General features: G+C 36.4%; 1 protein-coding gene across 1 annotated transcript in view; it reads right to left on the bottom strand.

The window, feature by feature from the left end:
* Positions 1-3,527: 3,527 nt before the first annotated feature.
* grik3 (glutamate ionotropic receptor kainate type subunit 3) overlaps positions 3,528-14,928 on the bottom strand; it is a 93,293-nt gene continuing 81,892 nt past the window's right edge. The window contains exons 12-16 of the mRNA XM_085176553.1: positions 13,426-13,544; positions 7,968-8,185; positions 5,648-5,873; positions 5,145-5,395; positions 3,528-4,455 (exon numbers count right to left, since the gene is read on the bottom strand). Of these exons, the coding sequence (XP_085032679.1) occupies positions 4,090-4,455; positions 5,145-5,395; positions 5,648-5,873; positions 7,968-8,185; positions 13,426-13,544 (1,180 nt within the window). The 3' untranslated portion in view covers positions 3,528-4,089. The remainder of the gene's footprint in view (positions 4,456-5,144; positions 5,396-5,647; positions 5,874-7,967; positions 8,186-13,425; positions 13,545-14,928) is intronic.

Genomic DNA, 14,928 nt, shown 5'->3' with positions numbered 1-14,928 from the left:
CACTATTTTAGACACTGCTGATCTACTGGGATTTCCCCGCATAACCATATGTAGAATTTACAGAGAATCTGGAAAAGAAAAAAAATAGAGAGAGGCATTTCTCTGGGTGAAATCCTTCATTGAGGTCAGTGGAGAATGGCTAGAGGGTTTGAGCTACTAGGAAACCAACAGTAACTCAAATATTCTTTAAATGCCTCAGCCTACTGAGCCACCCCTCGTTATGCTTTGCTAAGAAAATTGGAAATATTTCAGCTAAGAAAATTGGTAATATTATAAAATATAGTATATAAGGCAGAGTGTGTACAATTTTAATGAGCTTGAAAGATAATGATCACTTTTAATCTTCAACAAAGCCTGAACTCTTCTAGGCAAGCTTTTCTGCAATTTCTTTTAGTCTTCAGGAAGAGTTCTCAAAGGGAGTGCCAAAGAGTTTGGTCTCTGATGGATTTTGTTTCATATTTCTTAGGGACATGCCTTTAAGATACTATTTATCAAGTAAGCATGTGATGCTATCATGTCAGCATAGACCAAAATCCATAAAGAACGTTTCCAGCATCTTGTTGGCAAAAGGGGACCAACCTGTTAGTAAGAAGGTTACCTACTAATGAATATACCAGTGAATATATTTTTGAATATTAATCTTATTTTCTATAGAAGGCATTTGGCTAAGATAACTTGCTTTATGCCATCCTATTATGCAGCCTTTCAGTTTGATTTCAAATCCTCGAATTTTGCCTGAAAGCATCAGATGTTGAGTCAAAGTCCTTAAACAGTGGGCACTGACTTCTCTTTCCACACATGGGTGTTTGTATTTGCAATTAGACAATATATTTTCATCATCATACTCGCTTGCTGTTATAAATTTTTGTTATGTCTTTGATGTTTCCTTATGCATTCTGCATAATGGCATAATGCATAGTCACTAACAGGTTCTTCATAATGATAATCAAAATCTGATTCAAGGAAATTGAATCTAATCCAGTAATTTTGGGCACATTTGCAAGCTTTCTAACATGAAGCAACCAAAATCACAGAAATGCAAATAGTACCTTGAATGTGAGATTCACTGTAAAACGTTTAACTCTGAATGTGTTGATACTGAAAGCTCAAAGATATTCAGTGATAACATGCTAAAGCCACATCTTTAGCACGATGGGACATCACTAATCAGTAAGTAGATCAACAGATATAAATAGTTTGTATTTTTATTTAAAACCTCATATAACCCATACAGCAAACTGTACAATTGAATTATTCACAGTGTGTTAAAAAGAAAATAATTCAGTAGCTTTTATATAGTATTTTGTCGATTTTCCCCATGTTTTACTCGGCTGTGGGTTATTCTAATGTTCTTTTAACACATACAGTTACTAGGAAAACAAAATCTTTTTTTTTCTTTTTTTTTTTACAAAACCTTACAAAAACTATATTCATAGAAATTCTGCATGTCCACAAAGAAAACCCTGGTTGGCACCAACATATTTATCATATTGTTTGAGAGGTTTTCTGCCAAATGATAGAAGCTTTGCAACTGAAAAGAAAGGTATACATAAGAAGGCATACCATCATGACTGCTAGAAAATCAAAATTCATATCACACACTGCTAATGGAACACACTTTTCTCCCACATTTCTTACAAGTTTGTGTAAAATGACATTATTCACATTAATTTATTTCTTAAAAAACATATATATTCAGTAATCAAACTGACTGGATCAGCCGAATCCGAAACCCTGTTGTAATTCCAACTAATCTGATGACATTTTGATTTACTTTCACATATTACAGACGTGAAAAGCAATCTTAAGTCTTTCAATAACCTGCATGAAAAGCTACAGTTCACATGAGGGTAACAGTAACATAGCAGAACCATGTATCAACCACAGCCGCACTTTAGACCAGGTTGTCATCAGGATTTCATGAAGAGTGAAGGTCCAGGTTAGGGTTATGTAATATAATCCTACTCTAAAACAACGTCCCCCAAATTCTTAGGAAAGCTCAGCATTTCCATTTCATTTTCACCTCATAGAAATATACTCGCCATCATATAAGAAGATTTACATACTGTATATTTTTTTCCATCCGGATGATATTAATCCAATATACCATATCATATAATGCATTTCTTTTAAATAAATTAAAAAAGGTGTGGGGCTATGGATTTGGGGTAAAGTGAGGAAGTAGTTAAAATTGACCTCTCTAATGAAATAAATAGCATCTAGAACATATTTACCTGTTAACAGAATTCATTTATAACAGTATAAATTTAGCAAAATACATTTTCTCCTGCTGATTTTATCTACATATTCTACTTTGCAGGAGGGAATTGATAAAACAATAATACAGTCAATCTCTACCAAATCAATGCTTAGTATTACAGACTGGAGTTTCCTTGAATCATAGATAGTTACAAATTATTATTTTGTTGTTGTTGTTGTTGTTGATGTTGTTTCTGCGTATCAACAATTTAAACCTCACAGAGGTTTGCTGTTCATTCAGCTTTCAGGCGACAGCAGCTCACAGACTCCTCGAATCTTTCTTGGGCACGACACTCGCTTTAGATACAGTATAGCATACAGTATATGAGCACACAAAACTGTGATCTGTCACCACATTGTCTTTCAGTATGTTCACACACGACACGTATGAATTCAGTCCACATCAGGTAATTGAAAAGATGAATACGGATGTTCTGGTCGCAGATGACCTTCAGAATCTTGCTTTGCTCATTTAAACCCAAACTTATGCCCAGTATATATAACGCAAACCAATCATTTGTCCAAAAAGCCTGCAGATCACACAGATAAGTGAAGTGTTCAAAATGTCAGAAGCAGTTGGGACATTCAGTGGTCCTGTGGCCACATTTAGACACAGACCAAACGCATATTTTAGTGAATATGTCATGCTTAAATGTTTAAAAAAACAACAACAAAAAAACCCCAAACAAAACAAACTGTTTCTCAGTTGTAATATAAACAGAAATGTCTGAACTAATGCCCTTCAGCCCAATCAAGAGTTAGAGATTTTAGAAAAACTGCAGGCTTCCACAAGTAGTCAAAACTGCTTCAATATTTTCAGTATTATTATTAAAACTGTTTGACATTTTTGACTTTTGAACAGGAAATTGATCAATAAGTTTTCCTGTGTTGTTTGTGCAATGATTGTTTTACATTACATTTTGATAAACATTTTCTTTAATCTAAGTTGGTTTGCTTAACCATGAAATATAATGTATTTAGGATACCTATTACCCCGCATGGTTTGAACAAATATTACAACAAGATTATTACAACAAAATTTAAAACACTCCAATTTGCTTTTCATTGGACTTTTCATTGGATGCAAGATTTGTGCTCCTAAGTGAACCGTTCTGCCCCATATGCTAATGTAAATGCTTCTACTGAATCATCATATCTTTGGCAATCATCATTTTAAGTTAATAAAATTTAGTCATGTACAAAATTATTAGACACAAAAGGTATTACTAGGACCATTATAGCAAGGTGGTATCTCTCATTTTTAATACATCTCAACAATCCACTTTGCATCAGTGACTATGATTGCTTGTGTCTAACAATATAATTAATTACAAATTACAACTAACTTAATCGCTCAACTTTTAACTAGCCGTCCACCAATAACAATACTGCACATACTAAATTAGTTTTCCTATACCTTTTGACTCAATGACAACCATTAAAGCCCAGACAACAAGTTTGAGGTAACATTATTTTTTGCTGTCTGAGGCCATTGGGTAAAGGTAGAAACTCAATTTTTGCATGTGGCAAAACTGAACTTCAATCAGAGCTCCTTCCGTTCTTGTATTGTATATCTCTCATTTATTGCCATTGTCCATAGAGCCATTCTTCTCGCTGTGTTCTGCTAAGCTTTTTCAGCCTGATTCAGGATTCCTTGAACATTGTGTTTTTTTTCTTGTGTTTCTATGTTGCGCACGTAAACATCAGACTTGAAACTGATTGGGTATATACTGTTTCCTTTCTCAGGAATGGGCTTTTTTTTTCTTTTCTTAGAACCTCACTGAATCCTGCTTTTACCTCTTTCAGTTTGGATTACAATGGTGAATGTTGTCATACCTGTGTGGCTGATGCTGCCATTTTCAGTTGCCCATGTTTTGTTAGTGTTCCCATGTCACTGTGGTTAATGCTGTATCTGGTGATCCCATCTATACCATTGTCTCTAGTCACTGGCAGTGCCCCTGAAACATTGCTCAGCAGGCTCTTGCCCTGTGGGGAACACATTGTCACGGGAACACAGGAGTCATCCCAGTGCTGCAGCTCATGTTGTCCTTTCCTGGGAGTCGTCGGTCGTTGTAGGCGTGCATGTTGATCACTGCATCCGTCTTCACCATGACTGGAGGCTGAGGTTTGTGTTTCACCCGTCTCTCGCAGGTGAACGACAGTCTGATCTCGTCCACCATGGCACTGCACAAAGACCTCTGGGCAAAAAGGGAGGATGCGGAGAGGGCAGCGAGAAGGAGAAGAGGGGAAAGGGACGGGGGGTAAATGCCTTAGCTTTAAATTGTTCTGACAGCAAAGAGTGTCGGCAGTCTAAGGAGCACAAAATGGATAAAAACATTTATGTTGGGTTAATTCTGGTATGTTTGCATTGTGTGCATGTGCATGGCTGTCATCAATATCAAACTGCAACACCACCCCGCGTAGAGTTCACACAATTCATTGTTTCTGTGTCAAAAAAGTTTGGTGTGAGAGCATGCAACTATTTTCTTAACATGACTCAAATTAATGATTTACAACAGCAAAGGCACTCATGATATTCTGACATCGCCAGTGACTAATAATGGATTACGTCTCTATGCTCCAATTTGCAATTATGCTTGTTAAAATAAGTAAATGTTGTGGTGTTATGGCCAAGTCCTCCTGGGGATTAGCCAAAGGCATGCAAATCCTTTTATAACATGTTTGAACGAAAAAGCCATGAATAGAGCACAGCTTTGGTTTAGCGGCTATATGGAACGCAGCAAAATAACAAAATGGCACATGCACCAACTTCTTAGCAAAAAGGTGAATCAAATACTAGTATAGTGTAATTAAATTAATTTCTAAATAATTTTCCATGCATACTTAAAAAATATATTCTTCTGTTAATTTATGAGGACATATACCTGCTCACGTTCCGCAGTCTTCCGTAGTTTGTAGATGAATTCAGCAATTGCCACAAAAACAGATAGCACTAGGCCAGATGCCAGCACAATGAATATACCACCCAGGTTCTGGATACCCATGGGGCCTGTTTCGCGATGCCGTTCATCCAGGCAGCTGCTCCCACTCCACCACTTCTCCTTTAGCATGTGTAGGCGCCCATCCTCCAAGATGCTTAGGATTGCTATGGAGATTTTGTCTCTGTACGGAGAGCCTGGAAGCAACATAAGGCCTATTTTACTTTGGAAGAAACACCAGCTGGACTGTGTGATAATAAGGTTCATAAACATGCTGTGACACACTCTCACTAGTAGCTTAAAAAAAAAAAAAGTTTTATGTTGCTGCCACATCTGAATAGTAATACCTCAACCTCCTTCTTCAAAAAGTAACACATAACTTTTGAAGACTTTTCAATTTTTATAACTTCTAGTCTCAAATATACTCGTTAGCCATTTAAAAGTCCTACCGAGGGGAGTGCCGATGCCGTAGCCTTTGCTGTCGATAAGTCCTCCCACCTGTGTCAGGTTACAGTTCCTTCTAGTGATGTAATCAATAGTGGTGGACTCCGTAATGAGGGCATAGTCTGACTTCAACACCCTCTGAATACCATCTTCAATAGACTTCACCAGTGAAGTCCTTGGCCGGCTGCTCATAAAGGCCCACATCTTCTCAAAAGTAGAAACTCTAGATTTCTGTAAAGGATGAAAAGATGCCGTTTTTAAAAAGTGACTCATTTTAACAGTTCCCTAGCTGCAGGCGAGAGAAAGTAGCTAAAAAAAGTACAATGCTTCTGCCACTAAAAAAAAAATCAATTTTAAATAAATAAATTTCAGATGTTAGATGCCCCAAGGTGTTAAATCTGAAAATACTGTTAACCATGAAATCTCTCTAGTCCCTCTGGAAGAAAAACTTAGGGGGATTTTTTCTCCTTCTTTAAAAACAAATTGAATAGAAAATGTCAGAGATGACACTTGTTCATTTACAGCACTTAACAATACAGTTTCTTAGCTTGTGATCAAATAGATTTAAATGATTACCCATATCTTCTTTGTCACTAGATTAAAGGACAGTAAATTAAATCTCTGTACATATCTGTCCTCATAAGTGCTACTGAAGCAGAAATAATAGACAGCCTTGCCATTAGTGTTACATCGGGCTATGTGGTATTTCATGCAATTTTCTAGGAGGTCACATTTATGCCATGTCTAATCCTAGATAATTACTATTTAAAGAGTATAAGCCATTTCAAATTGTGAAAGATGCCACTATAAGAAGCCCTCTATTATTGTTAACTGCAGTATAAGCACAATCTTGGCTGCTTAAAACTGAGATATGATAGTCTGATATTAAAACTTTAAAGTACCAATTAAGATGTATGGCAAATGCTGCCAAGTTGGCATCTTACCATATGGTAGCTTAGTACGGCTTATTTCTGTTACAGCAGTGTGTAAATCACGAATGGCTCATAATAAAGAACGTCTCCCCATCTTTCCCCAGTGAACAATGGGAGCTACATCAGGCATTTTTTCAACCTATCATTAGTAGGTGGTAATAGTCATAGACAGGCTCCTTATTGCACTTGTTTTAATCCAATGGGCAGCTCATAAGATAAGTTCTGACCTATAGTGGTTGACTCTTTTTCTATAGAAACGAAACATGTGCTACAACACTATTATAATTTCACAATCATGATTTGAAAGCTGTCTTATTCTGGATAAAGGTAAAACTAGACTTAGATTGTGTTATAAATGTGTTGAAATAATCAGTCAAATCTTAAATTATACACAATCTCAATACAATCTTAATCCCCAAATGGTAGTAACAGAAATCATCTGGTATCACAACCTTTTTGGTAGCTTTTTTGATCTCAGTCCTCTGTATGTGCAGCACACAGCACGTGTGACTCCATCCAGAGCAAAGCTACGAACAGTTGAATGTGTTTTTCTAAATACGTTTAAGACCAAATGCATCCATTTGCAGAGGCTTTATCTGCTTCCTGGTCTCATCAGTATTTATCATGCTTCTCTGCCTCATTGAGTTAACATCATTAAGCCTTTCTGTAAGAGCAAGTAGGAGCAGAGGGCACGTGAGTCTTGGATAATTATACACCTGTGTCTCCTATTTATGATGGAATAATCACAACCGTGATTTATCAAAGTATTGAAACTGACCAAAAATAACAGTTTTACATTGGAAAAAGTTACAGAAATACAGATTATTTCTGCATACATGATAAACTGGGATTATGGTGATACTCCTTTACATAAGCAAAATGCAATTCGATTAATCATCAGCACATCAATATTGTTTTCAATGTAAACATTATCAACAGAAAATATGCATGAATCAAACTCGACAGTTGAAGACTAAAGTATTCATGAACTAAAATACAGGATTTGCAGGGCAACAAAAAAAACTAGGGCAGGCCCTGAAAAAGTATTCTTTTTTTTTTCTTTATTCCAATTGAATATCATAATCTTATGTGTCTTCAATAGAAATGTGCAGTGTTTTCATTTTCTTACTCTGAGAAACTGTAACTCTGTTACATGTGTTATTCAGCACCACAGCAGCAGAAGCATCTGAAGCAAAGCTCAAAATAATGAAATAAAGTCAAGACCCTTCAGGCAATCGCTGAAACTTCGGAATAAAAAACATCATCTGGAACACATCAAACGGTGTAGAGAAGTGGAGAAACTAAAAAGAAAAAAAGCCTTTGCTGTGGGAATTAAAATGTAACTGAATTTATATGTGTAATATAATTCTGATAATAATACTACCATTTGTACCTTGAAGAAAGACATCGTTGCACCATCTTTGACCACGCCGTACTCGATTTTGGTCTGCTTGGCAATGTCGTCAGCTGAGTCCACAGGTGAATCCATTCTTTCCACAGTGAGGAAAGCTGCTAAATTAGCTGTATAGGATGATATGATGATGAGCGTGAAGAACCACCAGATCCCACCAATTATCCTGGTCGACAGGGCTTTGGGCATCAATTCTGAGCCTGTAGGCAACGTAGAGTGAGAGACTATTAAACAATTAGCTATATAAATCTGTACATGCCAACAGTGTAACTGAATTAAACAAATGCAGTGACGTGACCATGCATTTTTGTTAATTGGTCTGCAAATGTTTTTGGCAGTGCCACTACTGTTGATCAAGGTACTGTCAATGAGGAAATGGAAACTGATGCGAGCTTGCCAGGTTAGCCACACTCTAAGCTTAGAATTCAAAAATGGCAGATCAGATCAGTAAAACTGTATGGTGCTTAGAGTTTTACATTATTTTCATTTATTTATTTATTTTTTTCAAGCAAGATGAAAATGAAATAATTGATGTGTTTGATTGTATTCAGTCATCAATATTTTCTTAGAAGTCAGCTTTGGTAAAGCAACTGCAAAAGAACTTAATCTGTGAAAAAATAGGATATGAAATCTTATGAAAAGCTTATTTATTTATACCCTCATGGCATTTGATAACTTAACATTTCTTTACATTGAGGTATTGTGTCAAATCATCGACACCAGTATAAAAATGAGAAGAAAATAAAGGTAAGCTATAATACCTAGCCGGACTGACAGTGCACCTCTGCATCAACCTCGACTTTGAGTGGTCCTCTGCTGAGTAATACTATGTTTACAATGGCTCACTGACTGGTGTTAAAGTTACTTTATATCTCATCTCTGACAACCTTTAAAATACCCTTGTGCTTTGTGCACTCTGTTACTTTACTGAGAAGATTTACGAGGGCAATTCTGAAGAGTAACAAGCCCACAGAAGAGGGGCAGAGTGGTCAGCTCTTTAACCTCTTCTACCAAATTTGATTGGATTTGTCCTTTGTGGTCTGACAAAGACTCTGCCTGGTTACAAACAAGGGAAGACAGTAGCATCCTTTAATTCACTATGACTTCAGAGATGGAAGATCCAGATGCATTCTCTTGTTGCACTAAAAACGAAGTGAAGCAACGTGTAACTCAATTGAATTCCACACTATAAAGCGCTGCTGTCAGCAGGGAGCAGTATATGGTGCTGTATCAGAAAACTCTAATAAATACAAAAAGCAGATCAGTCATGTAGTGCCAGGGAAATAAAATGGTGTCAATATACCATACAGTTCTTTGAAGAAGGTCTCTTGTAAACCGCGGAAATAACAAAGTACTTTCTGGGAGAACAATACAGATCCTATGAGTAGCCAGCGCTCCACATCTTGGTGTCCAGGAGCTACACTGCCTTTTTTGACATTTCAGAAATGTTTCCTTTTTAGTGATCAATTAACAAAGTAACAGATGAAACAATGTGTGTATTGATTAATATTTTACTATTTTGCAACAAAACATTTTACTTCTGGCTAGCTTTCTCTTGCATCCAGTATATATCTAATGCTAAGCTAATTAGCATTATGGCATTTTTTTTCTGAGAAGAAATGTTGATTTGGTTATCTCCATAGCCAATTAAAGTATTTCTAAAAAATATATACAATATATATTACAAACAGTGTATATATTATGTTTAACAAGCAGAAAAATTAGTTTTAAACTATTTTAGCTAACCTAACTAAAGCAATATCAATAGCCTATTAACCTTTAGCTGAAATAAAAATTCACTGTCCCTTGATGTATACATTTTCCAGTAAAAAGCGGTGAAACTTCTCATATTATATTGTATACTCTCAAAAGAAAATATCATATTTTACAAGTTCAAAGTTAACTCATAAAGGCTTTTTAGGCGAGAGAGACTAAAAATGTTTACGATTTTCCCAGACTGCTTCCAAAACACTAGCAATGTTTTTGATAGAATTAACATACATGTGCACTAACTACAGGTGAAGTTCATATCTTTTCACTAATAAGGACATGACTATAATATTTATTTTAATTCTATAGGCCACTGAAAAAATACATCAAACTAACCCATTAGGCTATGTCTCAAACAAGATATTCAGCAAAATAATTACATTTCTTTAGTACTATAATAATTTTTCTTTAAAAAAATGTTTAGCCTATATACTTTCAATTTAATATAGATTTTGAGTACTGCAAACTATAACTTCAAGGTAAAAATGTATTACTGAAACACACTGATGGCTGTGACATTACAGATGTTTAATCTGGTAATTAAAATAAACTGATAATACAGCATCCAATCATTTGGATATATTTATTTGTGTAAAGCATTATATAGCATTTATATTGATATATTTTTGTTATTATAAAATAAAAATAATTACATTTAAGTGTATATTTATCAAAATATTTTCTCATGGTAAGGTATGTCATCATCACAAACAAGCATGGTGCCTACAATTGTAAATGTTAAAACATGTCACAGTTGCGTCTTCTTACTATTGCATCAGATCTCTCCTATTGCACATTATAAAGTTCTTATCGCCGATACAGCAAAGCAAATCCTTGCTCACTACAGCATTTGATTTGCTATACTTTGCTAATTCCACTTAAATGTGAGCAATTACAACCCTTCAAAAACTACGGTCATCGCTTAATATTGAAAAAAAAAAATAGCCCGGCTGATTTTTGAAAGTTAATTTGAACTGAATTATGTAAAAATTGTAGTGTTGCATTTTTAAGTCGTAAGATTATGCATTATGCAGTACTAGTTTTGTTTGCTCTCTTGTTCACAAGAGGTCGCCACAGCAGGTGGCTCCGGATTTTTGATTTTTTTTTTTCTTTTCTTGATGCAACCCTACAAGGATTTGCATCTCCTGCCGGAATGGAACTAGAAATCTTTCACTTGTTATTGAATGCGTACAGGTTTTCATTATAGAGGCATTTTGATTCTGTATTAATATTATAATGTTATGAGTTCTATATCATGTTGAATGAAGTCTTTCTATTTTGAAATAGTTGTTTGAGTTGTAAAATGATTTTTTCCTTGTTTTGTAGGCTAATGCATGATAAATATGCCATCTCTATAGCTACTACTAAGCATACATTCATCAAAACACAATAATTAAGAAGTCTCTTTGACAGTATGATGTTATTTTCTTCTCAATAAACGAACAGATTGCTTTGCATCTAATAATGCCTTTTGAGTTGTCATCCTTGGGGGGGGAAGAGTTTCTCTTTGAATTTAGAAATGCATCGTGCTAAGTATGAAGCACCTGGTTTTCCGGAGTGTTTCTTCCCACAAGCAATGTCTCACCTCAACACTAGCACTCGGCTTTCCCATGAGAATAGTTACCTGCACTTAGCATTCTCTTCTACGGAGTCAGACAAAAACTCCTTTTCCAAGCTTGAGGCTTTTACTTTTACTTAATTGGTTTAAAATAAGGACACTTGCGAATGGAAATGTTTGTCCCATTGCACGCAAAGTAGGCTAAGTAAATTTTGATGCCATTTTAAAAAAATAAGATACAAAAAAAGCAAGGACATTGCTCCAGTTTCTCAACCAGAGTGAGAGAAACCCACCTCAATGTAATAATGTGTAAATAACAAAATAAAGAATGCTATATTTAAAATCTTAAAACAAAAAATCATGGTAAAAATACATTCACAATCCTATCTATATTATGCAGGGGAGATGTGCTTTAATTAATAAAGAAACGATGTCATCTCAAAAATCAGAAACTGCATTGCAGTGCTTATTTTGCAGAAGCCAGTTTGCAAGAAATGATCACACATGTTGTGAGCAAAAACCTACCGAGACCCCAGGAACACATCTGAAGCACACAAAGTGTTTGCTTTTGCACCTCCTCATATTTTATGTTCTTTGTGTTGTCTAGGACACCTCCCTCCCACAGACAAGCTGGTAGATTTTTTTTGGATTTTCTCAAACACGTCCATTTGCATTTTAAACATGTCAAGGAAATGGCTTCCGTCTCAGCTGCTGTCACTGTGTTTGGCAGACAAGCAAGGGAAGTCTGTTTATGTGACACAGACAAAATATAACTCGCTGCACATCCCACCGTGCAGCATGTGTGCAAGGTACCACAGCACAAATGTGTGTCATCGAATCCCAGAATCAGTCTGCGTCGTCGCTTTTTTTCACGTCGAATCTAAATGTTGAAATATACGTTTGACTGTACCTCACGGAGAAACAGTGATTGGAACACTAACCTTATATTAACTTGATATCCTGGTGTGAAGAAATTTATTCAATGAACTATGAAGAGCTGATTAGCAGCAGACGCAGCTCTAGTCAGCTCCAGCAGGCTAAATAAGAAGAACTGGAGCTGAGGCATTTACAGACAACACTCTATGAATTATAATGAAAAATTCTCCCCAGTTTAGTTTAATAATATAGGCTACTAACTAGCTCATTTTGTTTTGATTTTCTTTCTCCTCTCCCTTCCAGCCCACTGGTGCTATACTCATAGCCCTCTGTCTGCACCAGCAAATTGGCAGAGCTGCTATGCAGTTTCACAAGAGTGCCGCCGAATTTCTGTGCTTAATGAATTGCTGAATGTGTTTGCTATCCTTACGGGCAAAGATCCACTGCCGAGTCTCACTAAGCCTCCTTGATTTGTCTTGTTACACTGAGGTTAAACATTTTTGTTACGTCTGTCTTTTTCTCCACAGTTGACTTCATTATGTTATTTCTGGGCCTTTATTTGCCTACCTATCCCTTTCGGGGACACCTAGCAATTGCCTAACAGCAAACACTTATTTATATACCTCTTCTTTTACTTAATAATATTACATCGACAATACGCTTTTTGATCTGACACTAAAATATATGATGACTGAGTTCAAAATTATAAGGCATCAACAGTGACATAAGTTGGTGGGCTACTTGTTGGACAGTTATAATTGAAGCATATGGATTCTCTACACCCGGCCACTCTCAGCGCAAGCCAAGCAGTGCCGAACACGTCACAGCAGCCAGTTCGAGCATAGCTGACAGCTGGCATTTGTCAAACATGTTCCTCAACTTACCCTTTGCGTCCTCAACATTCAGAAAGCTCTTGAGCAGGGCCAGTGACTGTGTAACGTGGAAATAAATGCAACGATGTTTTCCACCCTTACCCGCCAATCTCTGACAAGTGCCTGGCACCTACTCTTCCCTTTTTAAACAGCAGGTAGGTGACAACAGCTTCCCTTTGTCATGTAAGACTGAGCTCGGCAGTTGTTCTTGACAGGTAAATGTCTTATGAAACAGTCACGGAATGGAAATCATGGAGCTTGTCAGTTAAAGAGGCAGAAAGTGGGAGCTGGTGGTGAAGAGAAAAGGAGGGTGGGGGTGACAGGATTGTTTCTGACAGGAAAGAGGATGTGTGCGCCGCCTTACCTTGTTGCATTAAGGAACCAACTCCAAACCAGAAGCTGTTGAGCAGGGTAAAGTTGTTCTCCACCACATCTGATCCAGGATTGCAAGGATGGGCGTCATACCATTCGTATGGACTGAATCTGGGATTAAGATAAGTTGGAGTCAAAAACCTCTACCAGTCACAAGATCAAAGAACAATAGTATTATATCTTTTACATCATTCTTGAACAATGTTGAATAGCACTGATATTTCAGAGTTTCATCTTTGGTTTAGAGTAAAAGAGCTAATGATGCATTAGACAGCAACTCTACAAGCACTACTTAAAGCACGATTAATTGATTATTAGCAGCAAATTAAGCTGATTATTAGCCTCTACAGTTGATCTGGGGAACATATAAGCAAACATTTGTCAAGCTGAGGACCAACACCAATAATCTATTAAGTAATTGATCTAGAATTTTGTCTCCATCATCTGCCTTAATTCTGGGTAGTAACTGTACAGCTTTAGGCTTTTTTCACTAAGAGTAGCTCTCTGATAGTCTTTTAATAATACAAAGGAATAATGCAAGCAATAGATTTGTGGGCTTTAACACAAAAACAATGAGTTACAAAAACAAAGGGGAGTCACTATGGGGGACTCCGGAGTCGGTCGGTTATTTTGGCCACGAACATGGCCATAATGTCTGGGGGAAATATGTATAATATAGTTTATATGCAGTAGCTGGAATGGTTTTATAGGTGCAAAAACTTTGTCAAACTATTATCAAATGTCACATCAAAAATTTAAATACACTGGTCCTAGTTTTTTAAGCCTTACCTCTGGAAACCCCCTTGACTTATTCCAACATGCTTTGTAGTTAAAGGTGACGATTGAAGCATTAAAATACAATTTTTCAGAGGGTGTAAAATGTCATGTTTGAGAATGTGAGGAATAAGGACCCCTGTTAAAGTCACATGAAAGCATAAAGCATATGCAACTTTCCATATCTGTGGCACCCACCATCCACCCCATGCAACTTTACTGCACAGGAGGACAGAGGCTGGGAAAAAGTATTAATATTAACTATATTTTATTCTGGCGTGCTCATGGCAAGAATTGTGTCATCATTACCTCGATGTGTCTTATTTGCTAATGTGGCAGAATATGGCATTAGATATAATGAGTAACTAAAACAGTCCACTGACTCTCCTATACTGAATCTTTGGTTGCATATTTTCTGTTCTGAAGGGATATGGCAGGAATAATCTAGAAAGATTGAATTAACTAGAATGTATATTATGAAAAGACTAATAGACTTCAATCTAATTACACAGCGCAGAAATATTTTCTAATATGTCAGCAATCTATTTTAATCTGAGGGCGAACTGAACCGATGGTTAATCATGAAATAGACAGAGGCTTTTCCAGGCGTCATTCATTAATTCTAGTCTTATTTAAGCATCCAGATATATGAACTGATGAACATTAAAAGACTGTATTTGCTCACTGTGATCTTGCCTAAGTGTTGTTTCACATAGACTAA

Source organism: Neolamprologus multifasciatus, chromosome 11, assembly GCF_963576455.1.
Source record: "Neolamprologus multifasciatus chromosome 11, fNeoMul1.2, whole genome shotgun sequence".
In the NCBI taxonomy this organism is placed as follows: Eukaryota; Metazoa; Chordata; class Actinopteri; order Cichliformes; family Cichlidae; genus Neolamprologus; species Neolamprologus multifasciatus.
Note: the sequence above shows the minus strand (reverse complement) of the source record. Positions and strands in the feature narration are given on the sequence as shown.